Below are 25,884 nucleotides of genomic sequence, written 5' to 3' on the forward strand. Positions count from 1 at the left end.
CAAAGTATAACATCGCTACTTCGCCGGATTGCTTGTTACTGAACCCTACTTGTTACTTCTGTTGATTCAATCTAATATCTTTGATTTGCAAATTGAGTTGCTTGTTCATCTTGTTCTTGCTGGTTCTCGATTGCTTGCAGGAACAAATACCCTCGTGGTTGGGCTGATCGTGCATCCGTCGAGATTCACGACCGCCTCTGGAGTTGGTGTAACGATTGCTAAGGCGCAACATCCCTGGATAGTTGTAGTCGGATCGCCAACGTCGCTCCCCCCAATTGACTTATCCCTCTCATTGAAAGATCGGGACACCCTCACACACATCAATGAGGTACTTGTAGTGCACGTTTCCCCCTATTAGGCACTTTGGATTTTATGTACTGCTGGGGTTCTCAATTTACAAGATAAGGCAACAACTTCGGTTAGGGATGGTGTGTTCCACTGAGACAAAGATGAAGATGTTAATTTGTTGGGGTCATATGCAGTACATTAGTGAATGGATTATGATGCGAACCATAAAGAACCTGCATGGAGCTTGGTCATTGTTATCGCTCTCTGTTTCAATTTAAATTGTTTGAGCTGAAGGCGGGCAAGCAAATCATATGTGGTGATGCATGAATTAGAGATTGTCTTGTTGGTGTTAATAACTCAAGATCCAAGTGATGATAGGAAAAATGACTTGTTGCAGTCAGCTAAACATCCATTCATCTCCTATATGATGGCACAATACTTTGAGACTATTGAGCAAAGGCGTGTTAGTGTTGGGAACAGCTTGGATATCAACATTTTTCAAGATACTTGGGGCTGCAAGGATGGAATTCAAATTATACTAAAAGAAGTGGAGAATGCAAGGGATCAAGCCAAGTGCAATCAAGAATATAATTTCAGCATGGAAGAATGTTTTCATTCCAACCATCAAATCATTCTTGGAAATTGACAAGCAGTTCTGCAAAATTACAAATCAAATGTTACCAATTGTTTGCTATGTCCTGTTGCTACACCAATTAGGCAATTATGTCTGGAAAGCTGAAAGTTAGAGGCAAATTAGTTAAGCTTGTGGAAATATATGAGCACTATGGAGGAAGCAAAGATACTAAGTTGCAGAGGAAAATTTTCTTTATAAGGAAGAGCAATAATGATAAGGATGACTTGAGCATTTTGATCTGCCAAGAGCTACAAGTGCCATGGGACCTAGGCGGTTGGCACTTTCAGAATTTTACTTGCCATCGACTTGCAAACAAGTCGAATTTTAAGAAGAGGAGATTGTTAGGAACCCAATTGTGCTGCCAATGGGCTGTCACCACTCTCAAAGCCATGCCCAAGCAAGCAAAGGGAGAGCACTATATAAGCAGCAGGAGTAGCACCGAAAAAGGGAGATTTGATCAATTGGCGAGCTGAGGCTCGCGGTGGTGGCGGCGACGACTTGGATGCCGGTGGCAACCCTTCTCATTCTCCTTCTCTTCCTCCTTCTCGTCCCACCTGTTTGCTAGCAACTTGTATCCCCTTTTCCTTCTTTGTTCCACCAAAATACTGGAGTGTTGAAACATATATGGTTGTTGTTTGAATAGGAGCGAAGGGTTGTTAACAAGATTTAAAATGATAACTTTTGAACAATGAAAGTGCATGCTTTCTAGGATGGAGGGAATTGTAAAAAGACAAGCAATGTGGGCCTATCTCTAGTCTTAGGTATTGTTATTGCACTATGCTTGGAGGTAGGCTACGTCACTTTAGGTGGGTGATGGACCAAACAGTGCTAGGCTCCAGAATTCCTTGCCACATGCATACGCCGATACGTAGTCCCACGTCGACCCATTGCCACGTAAGGGGCACACTGTCGGCCCACATGGGAGCAGACGTGAGTATCACCATATCACACATACAGTCGTGGCACGCGTATGACGCGTCGTACGCCTTCACCATCGTAAAAAAATTAAAAACTTCCCAACTCAAAATTAAAAAAAAATCATCCAAAATTTTAAATTTTCAACCCAAATTTTAGAACTTTCAACTCCAAATTTAAAACTTTCAATTCAATTTTTTTAAATTTTCAACTTAAAATTTGAAAATTAAGTTGAAAGTTCACAGTTGAGTTAAAAATTTAAAATTTAACCAGAAAGTTTTCAAAATTGAACTGGAAGCTTCAAAAATAGGGCTGAAATTTTAAAATTTTATTTGAATGTTTTGGAAATTTGAGTTTTCAAAATTGAATTGAAAGATTCATAAATTGGCTTGAATGTTTTGAAATTTGAGTTGAAAATTCTCAAAAGTGAATTAAAAGATTCTAATTGTGTTGAAAGTTTTGAAGTTTATGTTAAAAGTTGTCAAAATTGAGTTGAAAGTTTCAAAACGTTCATCTCAAAACTCAAAACTTTCAACTTAAATTAAAAAATTCAAATCAAAATGCAAAACTTTTAAGTCTGTTATTTATTTTTTTATTTTATCATAAAAGGGTTACGTCTACTGAGCACACTTAAGCATTAGGCTTAGGCTACCTTTTGTTTTCCTTTTTAAAAAATGCTAAGCGCTACGTGGTACATTACATGACTTGGCATCTTTGTGTGCAAGAGATAGCGGCCTCCGTCAGGATCTGTCTATGGATAAAAGAGAAAAAAAATAATTGCAAAAGTTATTTGCAGGCTGATAGCCTGCTGATAGGCTTAGGAAATACTAGAAATTCAGCGGGTCAATTGGCGCGCTCGTTTTATGGCCCGTACCTATTATTGTGTAGTGCAATCACAAAAATCCATAGGAATCAATTTCATTTTCTGGAAACTTATGAAAAAACATACATTGAAATAAATTGTTGAATGAGATTTCGAGTTACTATTTAATATACTAGAGCATATTGTTCAGAAAATTCTTAAATTATCTATTTTTTCGCCCATGCTATTCCGTGGTTCCTTGATTTGTCTAAAATTATAATTAAATTATCTACTAATGAAAATTAGGTCTTGATATTTTTTTTTAGAAAAAATAAAGTGTTCACATTTTTGTTTTGTGAGGAGTTCCAATGTTCATCATTCATAACAATACTTAGTTGTTTATGTTCCTCGTTGTGGAACCCAAGCAACCAGTTTTAAGTCAAGACTTATTTAGTGCGTTTGTATTTATAGTTTAGTATTTTCCAGCGATAGGCTACATGTGTTAGATGGTGTTTCTTGTGGTAAAACTTAACCACCTAGATTTAAATCATAAATTTGGTACGTGTGCTTGTATTTGCGATTTATTTATTTTTTTTCTAGTGGTAGGTGAAATATGTGTTGTTGGTGAGTGTGATTATTTAATCAATTTTAAAATATATTGTTCAGTTCTTGGAGATGCTTATGTATTTTTACAGGAACTAGTTAGGTGCTCATGCGTTGCAACGAGAAAAAATCACATAGGATGAAATCATGTTAAATAATCAATGAATGTACTTCCGTGGTAAAAAACCTTAACAATGTAAATGTTAATATGATATACATCCATGTCGGTATATATTGCGTTTCATACTTCGTCGAGATATATATACAAAGCAACTGCAGTAAGTAGTTGCATAGTGTCATAGTGTCAGTGCAAACAATGTTATGCAAAGCCATAGACTACATCACAAATGGATCCAAGCTACTCAGGTCTGTAAGAACCACCACAAAGTTCAAACATCTGCACCAACACGGGGGATCCTATTCAGCGCATAGGCATCCACACCACATATAAATACATACATGAACAAAACAAAAGTGCGCCAGGGACACAATTAGATGCGGTTTACAGTTCAGAACAGAACAAAACAATCTCACATAATGTTCAACAATTGTTGTTTCTTCAAGAAAAGCAGCATCATTTGGGTGCTGTTTTATGCAAGTATCCACAAAGCCTTTGACAAAAAAGGTTTGTTTCAAATGAGATTCTCTCTTCAATTGTGAAACCTGTACAGTTGGTTTTTGCCTGAAAAATGCTTCAGAATGAGGACCTGTGTACTAATATAGAAAATTCGGAAGCAACCTAAGCACTGTGCTCTCGAATGATTTAATAGTAATATGTTGGAATATTTGATGTTCACTTATTAACAGTATATATTAGCAATTTTAATATTCTATAATGGGTAACTGAAAAGGTAAGTTCAACATTATGTTTTGATGCCAAGATTATCTACGTCTCCCATTCAACATAGGTCCATGTACCTAATTGATTGGCAAAGCACGCAACAATCGCTATTGCTCCTAGGAATATTTTCAAGGAATACACAAATATACATACAAAAGTATGTTCTCTGTATTTTGGCTAACCATATACTATATTAAAGATGAAGTGCACACATCTGTGGGAATACGGACTGGTTTGCCAAACGCCCAAACGCATCGTTATATCGCAGTTATTGCAAAATAAGTAAAGAAAATTTGTTTGAAACCTTGATGTCTTTGCCGAGCCTTCCAGCCAAAGCAAGTAGCAAGGTGGTCTTGCCAGACCTGGGCGGTCCTAACAGTAGAGTCATCCTGCATAATCAAAGGTGCGTGTTTTATAGGAGAAGCATAGAAATTGAATTCCAAATGTTCTTGGTTAATCTAGGCTCCAACAAAAGACAAATAAACTTTACAGTTTGCAGGGACATGTCTAATGGAAAAAGCATTTCGTTTCCGGTGGAACCGGCATCCCATACAAAAATATGTTCAAGCAAATACCTTACAATCCTTCAAAATTTCCCAAATAAACCATGAGAGCAGCACACACGTAACGTTATGTAAAGCAGGAGCGATTATGAAAATGTGATGCTTATGTTTCTTTCTTTCACCTGCGGTGCTTGACGCTGCCACTGACGACGTGGAGGATGGGCATGGTCTGCTTCTTGTTGGGTAGAATCCCCAGCGCATTCTCGGCTCCCTCGAGGTTGTTGGTCATGGAGTTGAGGACGGTGGGGAGGCCGCTGTTGCCGACGCGACCTCCGCCTCCAGGTGCTCGAACCGCACCTCGATCGTCGGAATATCAATCCCCACCCTGCACATCAAATTACCACGCGCAATTCATCAAACACCCTGCAGGCAACCCGCAACCTCGACCACCGCCACGGCGACATCGTGACGAAATGTGCAAGTACTGTACGCACCGGTCGATGCGCTCCTTGAGCTTGAGAAGGAAGCGCTCGTTGTCGTCCTCGGCGACGCGCACGAGCCGCTCGAGCAGCGCCCGCCGCTCCTACGGGTCGAGGCTGAGCACGTCCATCACCTTCTTCCCCGCCTCCCATCCCCCTCCGCCGCCGCCGCCCTCGTCCACCACCGGCAGGACGGCGCGGCGCACCCGGTCGTACGTGGGCAACTTCTCGAGCGCCGTCCACCGCAGCGCCTCCTTGTCGTCGTCGTCCTCCTCCCCCCTCGACGACGCCCTCGACCGCAAGAGCACCCCGTTGTCCGTGCTCCACCACATCGACGCCGCCCGCGACGACGACACCCCCCCCCCCCCCCCCCCCTCTCGTCAGGCTCACCACCTTCTGCATCTCCGCCGCCAGCAATGGAGGGGACGTCGAGGAGGAGGCGTCGGCGCCGACGGGCTGCCGGCAACACAAAATATTTTTTCGCTTTGACCGATCGCTACAACTGCTGCTTATCACGACGTGGGATCGCTAATTACAGGTTGATTTAACTTTCCATATAAGCCGTTGGATAAATAGATCTAACCGTAAGAGAGGTGTTTGATGAACTGGTGTTTTTTATATTATTATAGATAAGTGTGTAAATATATATGAGATGCATTATTGTTTCAACAATTTTATTGCAAATACAGGGTACAATTGTTACGCTCATTGAAACCAAAACTCTGGGTCTGTTCACTTTGATAAAAAAAACCTTACCATTTTGGCATAGTTGCCAAAATTTTGGGAACTGGCAAGATTTCTTATATAGTTACCAAAATTTGGCAGCAAACTAAATATAATCACTTTTTTTAGTAACCTTACCAAAATTTAGTAAGGTTGAAAATGGCATCAAAGTGAACATGCCCTCTCTATGTGATGAGTAATTTAGCCAATGCAAGGGTGAGCCATGTGGGCTCCTTCCGCTCGATTGATCCAGATTTTTCTGTTGTCTGCATGCGGAGCTGCAACACAGCAGCAGAACACTGCATGCGGTAACCCTGTTCTTTTTCATTTCCTTACAGTACGCCAGCTGCTCGTCTCAGTATTTATTTTTACTCTTAGATGCTGATTTATCTGCCAAGTGAATAATGACACGTGGACCAATCATCAATTGGCAAACCTGCCGGCTTGAGATTTGAGAAAGGATTGATTTACAATCAGCATCAGGCTTCGCTATACCGTACTAAGAAATTTAACAGGGATGGTTGGAAAATTTTGCCCAAGGACATTGTTTTAGTTTGTGAATATATCTATAGTTAAATTTTCCAACCATCCCTGTTATAGTTAAATTTTAAGAAGAAAAAACTTAAAAAATATGGTTGTTTACTGTTGTACACTGTACAAATAAAACTTTTTATTTCTGGCTAAATAGAAGAGATAAATAGTATAAAAAGTCAAAAAATAGTCTTGACCCTACTTGTCATACCGTTTATCTTCCTGCCTACTCAATACTCCTGCCCTGGGAGACCACAGTGGAAGGAACAGAGGGACAACAAAGCGTCATCATGCATGAGGCGAGGTTGTCCATGGTCGGCGTGCGTGGGTGAGGCCAAAGCCATTATGGTGATCGAGAGGGAGAAGATGGTTAGCGAGCACATGGTGGAAGGCGCTACACCGATTGAAGTTGTTCCTGTCTGTCTAGCTGGTCACCGACTCCATCGCCAACTCCGATGTATCCACGCGCAGATTTGCTTCCGTCGATACCAATCGGAGAATATGACAATTGGGGCCAAGGGAATGTTGTGTTTGCATACTGTTTCTCTTTTCTATTAAACTGAAAATAAATATTGTAATGAGCATGTTGTCCAGCAGCAAATAACCATATTTCAAAAGTTTTTTTTCTCTTAAAGATTGACTTCTACCATATCCAGGAGCTAAAACCATGAAATGATGGTCTACTGTAGTAAAATTTGCCTACGTTGATATTATCAATGTGTGGAGTACTATGGTTTGCTTGAAAATTTACCATATATCTAAGAATTTATCAGCTCTAGGATTTCCATGAAAATTCTGATAAGGATATTGTTTTGAATGCAAGAGTAGAAATTTAAATTCCAAAGTGCCAAATAGTACATTCAACCATGTGTATCGTTTACAAGGTTTTAAATTTTAGAGATCAATTTTACAACAAGCTCTTTGGCCTATCCAATTTATTGATAAATATTAAGATAACTGAGACCGGCCCATCATTCTAACACAGAGATAAATATAGATGAGAGCAGTCCAACTAACATTCTAAAGCATATACTACGCTACACAAAATACTTCATAGTGGAAGGGAAATTCATGAATAAGGGGATATATATATGTTGGGATACGCGTAGGCTACGATAGCATAAATCAAAATTTTCTATCGCGTAAACCAGGAACCATGCAAGTATTAGATCATAGATCGTTACCACTTGATGCGCTGTGCAGCGGAAGAAGACGCTGAGAAGTCGAAGGAACTCTCGCGAAGTAGCGCGCGTCGATGTAGAGGAAGTAGTCGATCGCACCGGCTCGACCTTCTCCTCCTCGTGCGTTCTCCTCGCCGTACTCCCACGCCGATCAGCACCGCAAACCAGCGGCGCCTCTACCAGTATCAACACGTACAGGGATGAAACGCCACACGCAGATGTGCTAGCACCCGCGCGCGGCTAGGGTTTTGCTCGGGGAGGGAAGTGACGGCTAGGGTTTCTCACATGATGCAATGCCTCCGCCGGTCACACCCCTCACGAATATATAGGATCCATCACTCGGGCCTCCAAGGCCTGTAGTACTCCTATTCGGATCCCTTATCCGAAGTAAGCTCATATTGGATCTCCATCCAATCCCCTTATTTCAGCCCATTAAGCGTGCGACCCTGTAGGTTCATATATACTCGGCTGTAACCCGAAAACTCCTTTTCGGTCCACGCGTCAACAGCGGCCCCTAGCAGAACGTATTGACCCACTGGGCATACATAAAGATCATATCAGCTGAACCTCTAGTGTATACTTGTATGAACCCCTTTGCCTCACGATAATGATTAAGCTCAAGGCTAGATATGTGCCATCCTCTAATAGGTCAATCATTCACTCGAACCTGTTGATAGATTATATAACTTGTGATTGACTCCTCAATCACCTTTGACATGGCTATGCACTTCTATAATCTACAACATCGAGAGGCCCAGAGATATCTCTCCATAGGAGGGGCAAATCCCATCTTGATTATTCATATCACACTACATGTTTCATAGCATACCCGAAAACTATTTTTATAGCTACCCATTTATGGAGTAGCGTTTAGCAGTCCCTAAGTAAGCTACTACATATGTTGAGAACCATGATAATCTCAGGTCTAAGGATTCAACACCAACACTAAATGAGATAACTGATGACACAACACATATGGCTCTTGCAGTGTCTCATGTTGGGTCTATCCAACGACATGTTCACCAACATGTGTCCACATTATTAATTTGGTATCTCTATACCATGATCCATGAGACATGATCATCAATTGATACATGTGCTGATCATATAAACATATTTGTTCCACATATGATATTTGATCAGGGATCCTTTAGAAATAGTAACAAACAACATAAAGAGTCTCATGAAAGAATCACATATTCATTAACCAATAAGGAGTTATCTATTTCAAGGAACAATCGCTGGTGGAGAAAGCGTTTGTAGTCCCGGTTCGTAACCCCCCTTTAGTCCCGGTTTGGAAACCGGGACTACCAATATGGGACTAATGATCGCTATCTTTAGTCCCGGGTGAAATAACCGGGACTAAAGATCGAGCTGACCTTGTTTTTTTTGCATGGCCCTTTTGCTGCATGGTTTATATATATATATATATATATATATATATATATATATATATATATATATATATATATATATATATATATATAAACTATGCATATATATGTTTCAATACATATATATGCATATATATATTATATTATATTTATATATGTTTCAATACATATGTACATGCATAATATATATGTATTTATACATATATATGTTATGCAAATGCATATGATTATATATATATATATATATGACCAAAATATATATTTACATTATAGAAAATGTGTACACATGCATATAGAAACATAGTCATGTATTAATTACAATCCATTATATGTCCTAGCTAGCTACGATTTCGACGTAGTAGTAGTCGCTATCTCAGAAGCTAAGGACCTATGAATTGTTTTTCCGTCGTAGTAGAATTCACCCTTGGGATCAAGGATTTGTACATTGATGAATCCCATGAGTTGTTCTTGAACCGCCGCGATAAATTCCTTGTGTGTGATCAGGTTATCCCTCATGCGAATAAACTATATGAATGTATGAAATTGATTAGTAATTAAACAACAAATCGATACGTAATGAAATTTTGAATTTATTTGTACGTACATCGAGCTCTCTTGTGGTGATGATTTGGTCTACAAGGCAGTGGCAATACTCGCACACGTATTAGCCGCACAAGTTAGTTCCTTGCTTTTGCTTTGCGCACTATAAATAAATGACGAACGACGAGAGATCTAATTAATATAACACTTGTATGTATTTGAATCGGAGAAATATAAATGTAGAGCATGTGTACTCACAGGAAATTTGAACTTCCGCCTAAGTCTTTCTCTCCATTTGCCGCGGACCAAATGACGGAACCGATACCAATCCCTACATGGAGTTTAAAGCTATGATTCGCAGTAGCAATAAACTATAACAAGATTCTTAATTAACATAGGAACTTATGACAGTACCTGTCTATAAGTTCGAAAACCTTGTCAAACGTAGACTCTTTTTTATCCATTGAGTCATATACGTTGACGGTGCAGGCCTCCAGGTCGAAGAGTAAAAGCACCCAGTGGAATCTGCAATGTGCGTGGGATGCATTACATATGAAACACTTAGCATGTTCGTACGGGAATGAAATTTGGTATAGGAAGACAGTAAAATTAAACTAACTCTGTGTTGTACGGCAACAGTATGAACGTCTTGTAATGCTGCGCCTTCAGGAGATGGACGAGATTGTCCTCTGTGGCTTGCGGATATTGGTCGAGCATTACGACGTTTACTTTCCGAGGGTCGATGAATCCAGTATCGAAAACCCCCCGCCGTCGGTCCCTTTGAATCTCCATTCTTCAACGATAAAAGGGAGTATATATTATATATAGTCTACTTATATACAAGGACCTAATTAATTAAAGGAGACGTAGTAAGAAATCTAACTGAACGATATACTTACAAAATCCAGCAACTCATAGTAGAGACGTCGAGGGCGTCCAGCTGGTATAGTTCGTAGATTCCCTTGAAATTGATCTAGGGAATGTCATCTCCTTGCAAGAAGTCCGTGTCCCTGATCCTCGCTCCGATCATCTCTCTACTGGTGGCGCTCATCTCCATGTACAGCTGATGGAACTTGTACATTTGTGTGGGTAGGGACTACAGCAGCTCAGGCTTGACAAGCGGTTTACCAAGTTCGTACATGTATTTCACTTCCGCCTTTTCGATTGGTGCGTCTCCTAGCAATTGATCCGTAGTTAGCCTGGTGTCATTAATAAAGTCTTGTATTCCAAAATCTTCACCGGACACCAACGGCTCGATCTCCTGGTTTGGTTGCTCTCCAAGCCGAGGGACTGGTTTGGACTTTCCAGAACATGCTTTCTTGAGTGTTCACTCATAGTCCGATAGCTTTATGGCCTCCATGGCAGGTGCAGACATACCCCTGAAGAAGTTCCTGACACTCGGGTCTATAGGAATCTTCTTTTCTGGACTTCGAGGCTTGAATTGTCTCCTGACTTCTGATGCCACGTAAGCGTCAAGCTCCTCTTGCGTGCAATCGTACCCCGGGTCCTTGTTCTTGGTGGCGTCAACTTTCGCCTTCTTCGTTGCCCTTGTGAGGGCATGCGGTGGAGCTTGGGGGGCCCTTGACTTGGAAGGTGCTGGAAGAGGAGCTTGCGGAGGAGTCGGTGTAGGAGCCTGAGGAGGAGTCGGTGCAGGAGCCTGAGGTGGAGACGGTGCTGGAGCATGAGGAGGAGACGGTGCAGGAGCCTGAGGAGGAGATGGTGCACGAGACGCCGCTTGTCGCCCAGGGAGGATGATGTACCGCTTGCGCCATAGAATAATGGCGTGGCTTGTGTCTCGTAGATGCGTCTCACCGTCTCCTCCAGGGTAATCTAGCTCGAGGTCCTCGTACACGCCTTCGACCAACTCAACTTCGACCTTGGAGTATCCTGCTGGAATCGGCCTGCAGTGGAAGTACCTGAAGGGTCCGTTGGGATGGCCATGCCCGACGCCACCTTCATGTGGTGAGAGGTTATTTATTAGTAATCAACATATATGAGCAGCAACAAGCGGAATGGCCAAATCTAAAATCTATAAACTACGAGCTTACCTTTATTGATAAGTTCTTGAAGGGATATGCAGCTCACATGGTGTCCGCTGAGTGATGTCATCAACGGGGCAGGTGGTTTCGTCCTGGGTTTGCATGGCGTCCATGCTCTGTGATCCTACCTGCCCCGTTGAGGCGCAACTGCTACGATTTCCTGACGGGCTCACCATTGCAGGAGGAATGGTCGGCTGGGGATCATTGGACCGATGTGCGGCCATGCGTTCATCAACCTTCCTTGCCACCTCCTCTTGCATGCTGAGCTCGTAGCTCGATACCCTGAACTCAAGATCTGCAATCTTCGCCTCGGTATCTCTCTTGCTGCTCATCCGACTCCTGTACGTGTGGATGTCCTCCTTGAACCCAATATTCCAAGGAATCACCCCTTTCCCTCGTGTTCGTCTTGGATGCTCTGGAGTCTGCAGGGCGAGTGACAGCTCGTCCTTCTCTCTGTCCGGTCGGAACGTGCCCTGAGAAGAGGCTTCCACTGCGTCTGTCAGTCGACGCGCAGCCTCGCGTATCTGATCGCCGAAGACCAGGGAGCCATCAGCTGGGTTGAGCGTTCCACCGTGAGCATAGTACCAGAACTTTGATCGTTCCGGCCAATTAGCGGTGGCCGGTTCGATACCCCTCTCAAGCAAGCTAGCCTCCATCTCCTCCCACTTCGGCATCGCGACGCTATAGCCGCCTGACCCCAAGTGGTGATGGTACTTCTTCTTGGCGGCATTTTCTTTGTTTCTTTCCATCATCGCCTGCCCTTGTTCACCTGTCTTATATGCAACGAACTCGTCCCAGTGATCCCTTAGCTTTGGGAATGTGTCGAAGTTCGGTGTCTTCCCCTTCAGGATATATTTCTGGTACAGATCTCCCTTGAAGCTCTGAAACTGTTCTGCCATTTTCTTAGAGTCCACCTTTTCACTTTGTCCTCTGTACCCGCGGGAAGGGTGAATGTCTCGAGCATTGTGGTCCACAGCATCTCTTTCTCCGAATCTGGGACAAAGCTCTCATGATCTCCGCGTGCCCTTGTTCTACGCCAGTACACCGTACTGACAGGCACGTTATCCCGCACAACCCAACCGCTGTGACGTACATAGTTCTTGGTGGCTTCTGCCGGGGCACTAGGTCGGCCGTCTTCGTCCACTTCCGTTATGATGTGCCGACCCTCAAGCTTCTTCGCGGCACCTCGTTGCCCGCGTGCCCTCTTCTGTCCAGCGGAGGGTTGACTTCCACTAGCCTCCTCCTCCTGGTTCCCCTCCACATCCCTTTCCACGTGCCCCTCCTGGTTCCCCTCCGCATCCCTCTCCACGTTCCCTTCCTCGTTCAAATACTGGTTTGGATCCTTGTTCCCCTTTTCTTCGTTCCAGTACTGGCTGCTTCCCTCCGCGATTGTATCGTACAATATCTGTTCCTCATCGCGATCAGCCATCTGTTCATACAGGAAACAGCTGCTAAGTCATGAGACATTTATGTTTTAATAATCTTATATGCTAACAATCATATGCTAAGTCTAGGTGACGTATATGCTAAGTGATAATCTTATACTAAAACTCAAATAGTGATATATGCTAAGTCTAGGTGACGTATATTATAGGACCCTAGCTAGTCAATAATTATATACTAAGTCTAATTACAAATATAATAATCTTATATTAAAACTCAAATAATCTTATACTAAAACTCAAATAGTCATGTATGCTAAGTGTAAATGTCGTATATTAGAACCCTACACAATCTTATATGCTAAGTCTAATTACAAATCTAATAATCTTATACTAAAACTCAAATAGTGATAAATGCTAAGACTAGGTGACGTATATTATAGGACCCTAGCTAGTCAATAAATTATATACTAAGTCTAATTACAAATCTAATAATCTTATATTAAAACTCAAATAATCTTATACTAAAACTCAAATAGTCATATATGCTAAGTGTAAATGTCGTAAATTAGAACCCTACACAATCTTATATGCTAAGTCCAATTACAAATCTAATAATCTTATACTAAAACTCAAATAGTGATATATGCGTAGTCTAACTGTCGTATATTAGAACCCTACACAATCTTATATGCTAAGTCTAGTTACAAATCTAATAATTTTGTATTAAAACTATAATAATCTTATATTAAAACTAAGTCTAAGTGTCGTATATTAAATCTAATAGTCTTAATTGCATTACAAATATAACCTTCTGCGATATAATATCGTCACTTGCCTGCGCGAATTTCTTCGAGGGCTAGCTACCACTCCGGCTTGAGGGACGACTCCGACAACATCTTTTCCGCAACATACAAATAGATGTATTAGGATAAACGCGAAGTAACATATATTGCATTTGACGTTCACGTTTCGTTCACGATCGTTCACGTTCGCGTTCTCGTTAAGGTCACGTTTCATTCACCTACATTCGTTCGTTCACGTTCATTCACCTGCATATATTGCATTTCACGTTCACGTTCATTCACGTTCACGTTCGTTCACGTTCGTTAGTTCACGTTCGTTGACGTTCACGTTCACGTTCGTTCACGTTCACGTTCGTTCGCTCGTTCTCGTTCACGTTCGTTCGCTTGTTCACATTCTCGTTCATGTTCGTTCGCTCGTTCACGTTCGTTCACGTTCACGTTAATTCGTTCGATGCCGTGGCGGCAGCGAAGCGGCGGTGTGGCGGCAGCGGATCGGGGGCGGGGTGGCACGGCGGCGGCGTGGCGGTGGCACGGCGGCGCGCGTGGCATCGGCGTGGCGCGGCGGCGGCGTGTGGCGCGCGGCGCGGTGGCGGCGTGGTGCGCGGCCCGGTGGCGGCATTGCACGGCGGTGGCGACGCGCGCGGCACGGCGGCGGCGTTTCGCGGTGGCGGCGAAGCGCGCGGCACGGCGGCGGCGTTGCGCGGTGGAGGCGTGGCGGCGCGGCGCCAGTGCTGTGCCGCGAAGGCGTCGTGGCGTCTCGGCGTTTTGTGCCGCCGCGGTGTCGTGGCGCGGCATCGTGTCGTGACGACGTCGGTGTCGGTGTCGGCAACGAGGCGGCCGGCGGCAACCGAGAGGGAGAGAGAGAGATCGAGATCGGAGAGAGAGAGCTGAGAGGGAGGCGGCGGCGGCGGAGGAGGCGGAGGCGGCGACGACAACGAGCGCGAGACGACGGCGAGAAACGACGGCGGCGTCGGCGCAGGGATGCCCTAGGCAGTGGCGGCGAAGGAGAAGCCGAGAGAGATCGATCGGGCAAAAACTTCTAAGTGTTGGTGGAGAAGACGAGGACGCGCATCGGGAATATATATACCCCTAGATCTTTATTCCCGGTTGATGAGAACAATCGGGAGTAAAGATGTTCTCATCAACCGGGACTAAAGATATTTTCCCGCTATTTCCAAATTCTTTTTAAACCCGGTTAGGGTTAAGAACCGGGACTACTGATAAGCGCACTGAATATAAACTTCCATTACATATGTGTTTCTAAAATAGAAAATAATACATTAAAATTATTTAAAATACAAAAATTAATGACAATTACTTCGAAAAATTATTGTTGTCTGTAATAAATTAAGTTGATAAAACGTAATAAGCAAATATATGATTTAAAATTAATAAAAATTCTAATAATCATATATACTTAGCATATGAATGATATTAAATTATTAAAAACTCTAATTAACATATGTATATACATACGGCATTATTTAAAATTAATAAAAATTTGGATAATCATATAGAATTAGCATATGAATAATATTAAATTAATTGTTAAAAACTCTAATTAACATATGTAAATGCCACATGCATGATTTATAAATTTTAAAAATTCGAATAGTCATATATAATTAGCATATGAATGATATTAAATTAATTGTTAAAAACTCTAATCAACATATGTAAATGCCACATGCATGATTTAAAACTTTTAAAAATTCAAATAGTCATATATAATTAGAATATGAATGATAGTAAATTAATTGTTAAAAACTCTAATTAACATATGTAAATGCCACATGCATGATTTAAACCTTTTAAAAATTCGAATAGTCATATATAATTAGCATATGAATGATATTAAATTAATTGTTAAAAACTCTAATTAACATATGAAAATGCCACCTGCGTGATTTAAAACTTTTAAAAAATTGTAATTATCGCATATAACTAGCATATACATGATTTAAACTTGTTAAAACCTCTAATAGTGGTGCGTAATTAACATATGCCATACAACAATTGATTTATATGGATAATCAATACATGCAAAATAGTTTACATCATGTACACAATAATTACGGCAATACATCGGCGGTAACGGTTGACCGCACGTACTTTCTCCTCACTGTTGTTCCCTCCTTGTGATCGCAACATGAGTAAGGGGTGTCTTCATTTGATAGGAGGATGCTAGGGTCAATCGTCACCATGAAAGGGGGTTGCCCATCCAACTGATCGTAATCCTCGTCAGTCTTGTCCTCAACTCCGACAATTTTTCTTTTGCCTGGGAGAACCACGTGACGCTTAGGCTCGTCAGGCCCTCTGCCCTTCTTTCCTTTGCTAGACATGTCCTTCACGTAAAAGACTTGCGTTACATTATTGGCAAGGACAAAAGGTTTGTCCGAGTATCCAACCTTGTTAAGGTCAACCATTGTCATCCCACTGTCATCAATCATTACGCCTCCACCAGTCAACCTAACCCATTGGCACCGGAACAGAGGAACCTTGAGAGGACCATAGTCAAGTTCCCATATGTCCTCGATGGCACTGTAATACGTGCCAGTTGTTCCATCGTGTCCCATGGCATCGACACGAACAGAGCTGTTTTGGTTCATGCTTTTCATGTCTTGGGCTCTCGTGTAGAATGTGTACCCATTGATCTCATATCCCTGGAATGTCGCGATCGACCTAGACGGTCCCCTCGCCAGGAAGGCAAGTTGTTGGTTGATCGACTCGTTACCCATGAGATGTTGTCGTAGCCACACGGGGAAAATATCAATGTGATGCTGTGTAATCCATGCATCAGACTTACCGATGTTCCTGGCGCGAACTAGAGCCAAGTGCTCCTTGATGTAAGGAGCTACCAATGAAGATTGTTGCAGAACCGTGAAATAAGCTTTACGGAATAAATTGTTGTCTACCATCATTATTGCTTTCCTTCCGAGAGTTCCCTTTCCCCGTAGTCTCCCTTCATGGCATGATTCAGGTATCCCGATTGGGCGAAGGTCTTCAATAAATTCTATGCAAAATTCGATGACCTCCTCTATTCCATAACCCTTGGCGATGCTTGCCTCTGGACGAGCACGGTTACGAACATACTTCTTCAGAACGCCCATGTACCTCTCGAAAGGAAACATGTTGTGTAGGTACACAGGCCCGAGAATACTGATCTCTTTGACAAGGTGACAAAGCAGATGCGTCATTATATTGAAAAATGAAGGTGGAAATATCAACTCAAAACTGACGAGACATTGAAGTACATCATTCTAAAGGGCTTCTAATCTATCCGGATCGATGACCTTCTGCGAAACTGCGTTCATGAATGCACATAGCTTTGTTATTGTTGCCCGGACATTGTCTGGAAGGATACCCCTTATTACAACTGGTAGCAGTTGTGTCATCAACACGTGACAGTCATGAGACTTTAGGTTTGTGAACTTCTTCTCCTTCGTGCTTATTATTCGCTTGATATTCGTGGAGTATCCAGATGGTACCTTTATGCTCTCCAAGCATTCAAATATACTTTCCTTCTCTGCCTTGCTAAGAGTGTAGCTGGCTGGACTCAAGTAATGGCTTCATTTCTCCTTTGGTTCTGGGTGAAGGTCGCCGCGTTGTTCCATATGCTTTAGATCATTACGTGCTTCCAATGTATCTTTCGACTTTCCGTATACACCTAGGAAGCCAAGGAGGTTTACACAAAGGTTCTTAGTGAGGTGCATCACGCCGATTGCGTGGCGGACGTCCAAGAATTCCCAATAGGGTAACTCCCAAAATATAGAGTTCTTTTTCCACATCGCCGCGTGACCATCTTCGCTCTCTATAGGCTGGCTTCCAGGCCCCTTTCCGAACACTACTTTAAGATCTTTAACCATAGCAAACACTGTTTTCCCGCTGCGATGTTTAGGCTTCGTACGGTTGTCAGCCTTATGTTCGAAGTGCTTGCCTTTCTTCCGTACCGGGTGGTTTGCTGCAAGGAATTGACGATGACCCATGTATACAACCTTCCTATAGTGCTTAAGATACGTACTTTCTCTTTCATCCATACAGTGAGTGCAAGCCTTCTACCCCTTGTTGGACTGTCCGGATAGGTTGCTAAATGCAGGCCAATCGTTGATGGTTACGAACAGCAACGCTCGTAGGTTAAACTCCTCCTGTTTGTCCTCGTCCCACACGGGGACACCTTCCTTCTTCTACAACAGTTTAAGATCTTCGACCAGTGGTTTTAGGTACACATCGATGTCATTACCAGGTTGCTTGGGGCCTTGAATAATAATCGGCATCATTATGTACTTCCTCTTCATGCATAGCCAGGGGGGAGGTTGAAGATACACATCGTAACGGGCCAAGTGCTATGGCCGCAGCTCATCTCTCCAAAAGGATTCATGCCATCCATACTCAAACCAAACCGTATGTTTCGTGCGTCCTTTCCAAAGTCTTTAAATTTTCTGTCGATGTTTCGCCACTGCGAACCATCGGCGGGGTGTCTCGGCATCCCGTCCTGTTGACGCTCTTCAGCGTGCCATCGCATCATTCTAGCATTCCCCTTGTTACTGAACAAACGCCTTAGCCGTGGTATTATAGGGAAATACCACATCACCTTAGCAGGAATTCTCTTGCTTGTTAGCTGCCCGTCAACTTCTCCTGGATCGTCTCGTCTAATCTTATATCGTAGTGCTTTGCAAACAGGGCATGCTTCTAGGTTCTCGTACTCCTCACCGCGATATAGGATACAATCATTCGGACATGCGTGAATCTTCTGAACTTCTAGTCCTAGAGGGCAAACTATCTTCTTAGCCTCGTACGTTGTCTCGGGCAATTTGTTTCCCTCCGGAAGAATGTTCTTAACGAGTTTCAATAAATCATCAAATGCCTTGTCACTAACCCTATTTTTTGTCTTCCATTGCAAGAACTCCAGAGTGGTATCCAACTTTTTGTGACCCTGCTCGCAACTTGGGTACAACGATGTTCTGTGGTCCTCTAACATCTTGTTCAATTTATGGGGCCCCTTTTCACTTTCTTAGTCCTCCTTGGCGTCCTGCAACATCTGACCAAGATCATCCGCAACGTCGTTACCATCAGCATCCCTTACCTCCTCGCCCGTTTGATTTCCTTCAAATCCAACGTACTGAGCAAAGTCCGGAATATTGTCGTCTTCCACTTCATCTTCTTCCATTTTAACACCTTGCTCTCCGTGGGATGTCCAATAATTATAGCTTGGCATGAACCCCGACTCAAACAAGTGGAAATGAATAGTCCTGGATGCGGAATACTCCTTCTGATTCTTACACTTATTGCATGGACAACAAATAAAACCCCTTTGCCTGTTAGCTTCGGCCACTCTCAAAAAATAATACACGCCGTCAATAAACTCTTTGGACCGCCGGTCAGCGTACATCCATTACCGATCCATCTACATGAGTCGAAAAAAAATCGTACACAAATAATTATTCTTACAATAATGACAGTCATACAATAATTATAAGATAATTACAAACTCTTTCAACAGTCATACAATAATGACATATCTTTATTCATACAAAAATCATAAAATATTACACCAAATAATTCTTATTTACTATTTCTAAAGTTTTAAACTAATTTTAATGTGTTTTACTTCTTTTAATTTTCATTTTAGTTTGTTTTCTATTATTTAAGATTAACTTTCACTATATTTTCCTTCTCAACTATTTTATAAAACCTTCTTTAGCAAATAAACTAAATTTCTATATATTCTTTCTTCCCCACACAAATTTTCTCTCTCATCAACTTACAACTAAATTTTGGAGACAAAAAAGTGTGCAAAACATAGCTCCAAATGTAATATGACAAAAAAAACATTGGAGGATGAAGTTGCAAACCTTTTAGGCGCCTCCGATTTAGATGTAATCACCAAAATAAATTCACTAGAAATTTTGGCATGACCTCCCCTCTTTTTTGAAGAAATTTTGAAGCTTGCTCGGGCAGCTGGAGGATGAAGAAGACATATATATAGGGGTGGGACTTTAGTCCCGATTGGTGTTACTAACCGGGGCTAAAGATCCCCGAGATTTTTAGTCTCGGTTAGTAACACCAACCGGGACTAAAGTTACGATCTTTAGTCCCGGTTGGTGTTACCAGCCAGGACTAAAGATCCCCGGGGGGCCTGACAGGCCCTGACAACATTTGAACCGGGACTAAAGATCACCAACCGGGACTAAAGATCAAATATGCCCGTAACCCTTTTTAACCGGGACTAAAGATCATCTTTAGCCCCGGTTTTTATTGCATCCGGGACTATTGTGGAATTCGACCGACCGACGAAAGATGGTTTCTCCACCAGTGAATGTCGGATAAATATGAAAACATAGTATGTGATACAATCATCTCTATGATTGCCTCTAGGGCATATCACTAATAATATATGATAGTATTATCCCCTTCACATCAAATGCTCTTCAATTACCCTCATCATATTATCAACCACAATGCTATAGGCCTTTTCAGTGGGATGGAAGCCATCCCAGTAAATATAATCAAGGACATTTGGGCATGCAGTGTGATATGCAATAAATATGCTAGCATCGAGCAAGGTACTACCACAGCATCCCTCAGCTGCAACCTTGAAACCTGTATAATGGAAAATTTCAGATCGGCGTCAGTATAAAAATGTTCGTACAGACCACCTCCCAGAATTAATAATTAGTAGTTGAATGCGACACGCTCATGCAGATCATCAATTATCATTCGGAAATTTATATCATATCCATTCACCACATACTTTTCCGGTTGCTCAACATGTAATATTTTAACACTCCATAATAATTATGTATGTAATTATTTGTTTTTGTGCGAAACAGTTAATCTCTCTCTTATTTTAATATGTAATTTAACGTACCATAAAGAGCTGGTTTTTGGGCAAGTTCTAGCAGATAGCGGTAGAAATCCATATAAGCCAATTTGAGCCCATAAATGTTCAGTTCTGCATTTAGTCGAGCTATCTCCATTTTCATTTTAGAATTAAATAGCTCTGACGCTTGGTTTCGTTCTGGATCACATTTTTCTGAAGGATGTCCTCCGAGGATTATTTGTGAAGGGCTACAACCAACTGGAGGAATTCCAAAAAATCCAATCCTCTTAGCACCCATTTGATTCAGTTGCTGTATAATATGCAAACAAGTATAATGTTACATTACATATTCAAACTCAGATGCATAAAACAATTTAGAATGGAAAAGGACTACTCAATCCATCCCAAAATATATCATTTTTTAGCATTCACTGTCTTGGAATACAGTGACCTGCCCACCTACTTTCCTACGCCTAACTCCACAACTTCTTAAATTTTAGGACTAATGGAGTATTCACTGTAAATCTAAATCAGCAACTACAACCAAGAAATTCCAATCAGATGTACACAAAGCGTGATTTATCTTGGAAACGTTCAAATATTCAATATATGTAAATTGTCTCAAAAAATCATGCATTTCATGGGACCATACTTCTTACCAATGTGAAGTTGACTGCTAAAGATACAAGGAAGTCCACATAAGAACCAAGGTCATACTGATGCTGTTTAAAAGGAATTAAGAAGTAATTGTTTGCAAGGTCATTTCCCCCCATTGAGGTAAAGTAGACGGCTTCTGCGACAACTTGTGTCATATCCTCTTCTCCAACCAATGATTTTAGTTTCTCCTTATATTCCTCGAATAATTGAAGCTGCTGACTACTTGATATCGCGGTCTGAAAATCAGAAATACGTCTGAAGTAATATTAGCTGTATATGCGTGTGTGTGTGTGTGTGTGTCTTACACTGTAATCTTACTTTACAGTGCAAATTGAAACTGGATAATAATTAGAGAGCAGTTTGTATTGAGACATAAGTTCTAAGAAGTAAAATTGTACCATTATTTTAGAAGTGAGAGGGTCATATCCACTGCCCCCAGAAGCAAATGCTACCCCACTGAGTAGATCATCAAGTTGAAGACCATCGCCGAGATAAGGAGGAATTAGCTCCTTAACACCCAATTTTGAAGCTGTTCGAAATAATCTTAATTATAATAAACCAGATATTCATACGGAGTTACCATGTTATTCAATCAATTAATAATATCAGTAAATAAGTTCAGATAAAAAAAAACTCATCAAAACTTGATTTTTCATGGTAAAATGGACAAGATACACAAATTTACATATCCCAAAGTGAACTGTTTTTGAAATCCTAATAGAATTCTTGATACACAAATACAAATTCTTGTTCGGGTTGCAAACTACTCTCTCTGAGAGTTCCAAATCTTCTTACATTAGATTAGTGTTTGCAAGTACAGTATACATGTTTGATAAAAACATAACAAAGATTGGTCTCAACTATTCCCTCTGTCTCATACTATAAGTCATTTTTGATTTTTTTTAAGTCAAATTGACTAATAAGTTTATAGAAAAAACAATAATATCTATAACACCAATTTAATACCATTGAATCTAACATTGGATATATTTTGATAATATTTTTTTTATAGACTTAGTCAAACCTAGAGAAATTTGACTTTAAGAAAAATTAAAACATCATGTAAACCTTACCATTATGCCCAAGTAAATGGAGATACCAGAAACAAAATTGGTACAGTAATTTTATATAGAGCTTGGTGGCAGATGGCAAGGACAAGGCATGATGGGTCAAATTATGTTATTGTGTGGATGGAGGAGTTTGAGTTATCACAGCACGTATGCATAATTATGGTTTGTACATACATCACTCCTTTATTTTTACAAACAGCCTAAAATAAGACCCATATTTAAAAAGTTTAGCGGTGTCTGGTAAACGCCCGTATGCGAAAATCGTAAAATATGACCCATACAAAAAAAGTTTTAGCCGGTGTGTTCCATAAAAGTCCAGCTATAAAAATTGATTTTTCTAGACATGCCACCATCTCCGCCACCTTTCTTCATATTGGCCTTTCTTAAGAGCTTCTCCTCACTATCTCATGCTATCTTATCTTATCTCTCGTTCTCACTCACTCCCTCTCGTTCTGTCTGGTGTAGTGGTTAGCTACATAACTCTGAGGTGACGGCGGCTGGGTCGGAGCTTTGCTGCGATGCTCCTTTCCTCTTAGCCTCTAGTTCTCACTCACTCCCTCCCGTTCTCTCCGATGCGGTGGTCAGCGATGGAAGGTGGCGGAGATGGCGGCCGGGGCAGAGGTTGGCGGCAATGGTGGCTTGAGTGGTGGTTAGTGGCAACGGCAGAGGTCGGCCATGACACTCCCTCTCCAATGGCTATGACATGAGGGGCGAGGCACAGCGGATCCATCGGTGGCTAGCCTAGAGACGACAGATCCAACGGCTACAGCCCTAGCCAGGGCGTGTCCGGTGATAGCCTCTCCCGTCCATCGCTTCTCCGCCGTCTCCATCAGGAGGGGCGGACCCAGAGGTAGTGGCAACCTCTCCACAACATGACTTCTCCTAGTTCTCTTGCACGGATCCGGTGGTGGCGGCGATGCGAGGGGCTTAACCTGATGTGGCGGGGCCCTCTTCCCTCCATTGCTTCTCTGTCTCCCCCGTGGACGGATCTGGTGGCCCCGGTGATGGGAACGTAGGATCCGATGACGGTGGCTACAAAGATGGAGAACTGCAGCAAAGACGGCAGATTCACCGACTACCGGTGGTGATGGGATCAAATCGAGCTAGGGTTTTTGGAAATTTTGTGTTTTTGAATTTTAATTTTTTCGCCAAAAACATTTCATAGGATGGCGGCTTTACGTGCCCGCGTGCAAAATACTTCTTCACATGGGGTTGTTATACCGGCAAAATCTAGATTTCCACATACACCATGCTCCAGGCGATTGAGCAGTCGTCTGGCTAGTGGCTGCAGACTGACTTCGGCCGTTTGAAAAAAGGGTCAATTATAAATTTACCACTATTTTGAATCGTTATTGCAAAACTGCCACTAAAAAAATGCAAAAATGCCACTGGAATTGTCATTCGAGTGGCATCCTTACAAAATTGAAAAAACGGTGGCAAATTTGCTTGAAAAAAAGTGCTCTGTAGCACTGGGTGGCCCCCCGACCTGCTCAATCTACCTGGGTGTTTTCTCCACCAATAGAGTAGGCATCTGATCGTTGTTCTTAAATTTTTTTGTGTATACATACTTGTGTGTTTATTCATGGAATTTATTGACAACGGGAAGTGAGCGTACATTTCTCTGACAAGGAAGATAAGTGCCGGTTTTTGCGGCTGGTGCGTGCCCCTGTGGTCTTTTGTGTGGGTGGGAAAAGTATTTTAAGTGTCGGTTTTAGCTGTTCCGGTATCTATGATGTCGTCTCTATGTGTCTTTCTATAGTAGCGCATTTCAATTACTTAATTCAATAATTGTGAAATTTAGAAGTTATAAGTTCAGTTACACTCGGTTTGATGTCTTGAATTAAAATAAAATAAAAACTACAGAGTCCATTTAATGATAATAGGATTTAATGAATTCTCTCTCACGTTTTTTTCCCCATAAGAAAATGCTATATAAATCCATATTGATATCATGGGCTTGAGATTTTGGATGAGAATTAACTAGCGTATCCAACTAGGGTAACGTTCTTAAGAGCTAACTGAACTTAATTAGATACTCCTCGTTTTCTATTTTCTAAACGGTGTGTTTCATAAAAAATAAGTTATTAATCGTGAAAAAAATAAAAAAATCTATTTTCTAAATTTTTAATAATTAATATTAAACTAATCATATGTTAATCGTATTTCTGGTTTTGCGTGCAGCTGATCACCCACAACCTATATGCAAAAAAAGCGCCCTAATTTCACCATAATTTTCTATGCTAACATAGGACAATTCCATATTTGATCGATCAACGAGTCACCATATGAGCATGAGGGAAATATTCGCCCTAAATTATCTCCAATTCCCTTTCGGAAGGGAATAAGGGAACAAGCCCTAGAGAAGAACTAAAGTCAGCTAGGATGCTTAATCATTTATTAATACGCTCGAGCGATGAGCCGCTGCGTATCTTTTTCATTAAGACTTAATTTATATATAGGTGACAATACTACAACAGAAAAAACAAACACAACAAAAACACGCACAGAGGTATATATTAATCTCACAGATTGTTTGTGCCACCGAATTAAGTACTTTCACATACCTATCATGTCCCCCATGGCCTTCCCGTTGGAAAACCTGCCTGTGGCCACGCCGCCGGGGAAGTCCTGGCCGTACGGCGGGAAGTTGGCCTTGGACGGCGTCAGGCGGTTGTTGTTGTTGCCTGGATCGACGGTCGAGTCGCCGAAGATGAAGATGGCCGAGATGTTCCGAACCGGACTTGCAAGACAGCTAGCCGGCGGAATCAATATCGTCAGCTCCAGCACCATCACCAGCACCAGCATCGGTCGAACAAAAAGGCAGCATCCATGGCGACTGTTGCTTAGGCACGTCATCGATCATTGATTTTAGCTTGCTTGAGCTTGATGATCTGATCGGTTAGCCTCTCACTGCTGCACTGGTGTGTGCGCCTCTCTGGGGCATGTGCTACCACTCCACTAGGGATCGATGCGCACTAGAGATATATATAAGTACTCCCCTTCGTTTTAAAATGTTTGACACCGTTGATTTTTTTAGCACATATTTAATTATTCGTCTTATTAAAAAAATTTTATGAAATATATAAAACTATATGTGTACATGAAAGTATATTTAACAATGAATCAAATGATATGAAAAGAATAAATAATTACTTAAATTTTTTTTGAATAAGATGAATGGTCAAACACGTACTAAAAAGTCAACGGTGTCAAATATTTTAAAATGGAGGGAGTATATATAGTACTTCCTCCGTCCCAAAATGAAGCCATTTTTAAGGTTGGCACGGGTATTAAGAAAATAGGTGAGAATAATTGGAGGAAGTGTGTGATTGGTTGAAAAGAGAAAGTAGGTGAAGAATAATGGTTGTGATTGGTTGAGAGGAGGTAGGTGAATAAATAGCTTCGTTTTGAAATAAAACACTGTGCTAGAAATAGCTATATTTTGGGACTCCTATATTTTGGGACGGAAGGAGTATAGGTATAGCCAACACGCTTAGGCTCCCATCGGTTGCCATTTTACCCAAAATGGCTTATTTGGCTTATTAGAAAATTAAAATTAATTTATAAGTAAAACTTTTGTAGATTTGTTCGTAGCGACTTAAAAGCCAACATTAACAAAAATTATGTTAAAAGCATTCCAAAATCAACTTCAAAATCAAGTTCAAAAATTCAAATT

General features: G+C 41.5%; 1 protein-coding gene and 1 pseudogene across 1 annotated transcript; both read right to left on the minus strand.

The window, feature by feature from the left end:
* Positions 1-3,250: 3,250 nt before the first annotated feature.
* Positions 3,251-5,467, minus strand: LOC127777571 (uncharacterized; annotated as a pseudogene).
* A 14,606-nt stretch (positions 5,468-20,073) lies between these two features.
* On the minus strand, positions 20,074-25,064 carry LOC127777935 (GDSL esterase/lipase At3g14820-like). The gene is made up of 5 exons (XM_052304557.1): positions 24,773-25,064; positions 21,537-21,667; positions 21,141-21,374; positions 20,530-20,791; positions 20,074-20,261 (listed from the first exon to the last, which is right to left on the minus strand). Exons 1-5 carry the CDS (start codon positions 25,062-25,064, stop codon positions 20,074-20,076), a joined length of 1,107 nt encoding a protein of 368 aa, XP_052160517.1.
* Positions 25,065-25,884: the final 820 nt, after the last annotated feature.

The sequence above is a fragment of the Oryza glaberrima genome, chromosome 6, assembly GCF_000147395.1.
Source record: "Oryza glaberrima chromosome 6, OglaRS2, whole genome shotgun sequence".
Taxonomy (NCBI): Eukaryota; Viridiplantae; Streptophyta; class Magnoliopsida; order Poales; family Poaceae; genus Oryza; species Oryza glaberrima.

Coding starts and splice junctions, on each gene's coding strand:
- LOC127777935 (XM_052304557.1), bottom strand. CDS start 25,064: ATGACGTGCCTAAGCAACAGTCGCCATGGATGCTGCCTTTTTGTTCGA. Junction 20,792..21,140: donor TAGCAGTCAACTTCACATTG/GTAAGAAGTATG, acceptor CATATTATACAG/CAACTGAATCAAATGGGTGC. Junction 20,262..20,529: donor CCAAAAACCAGCTCTTTATG/GTACGTTAAATT, acceptor TCCATTATACAG/GTTTCAAGGTTGCAGCTGAG.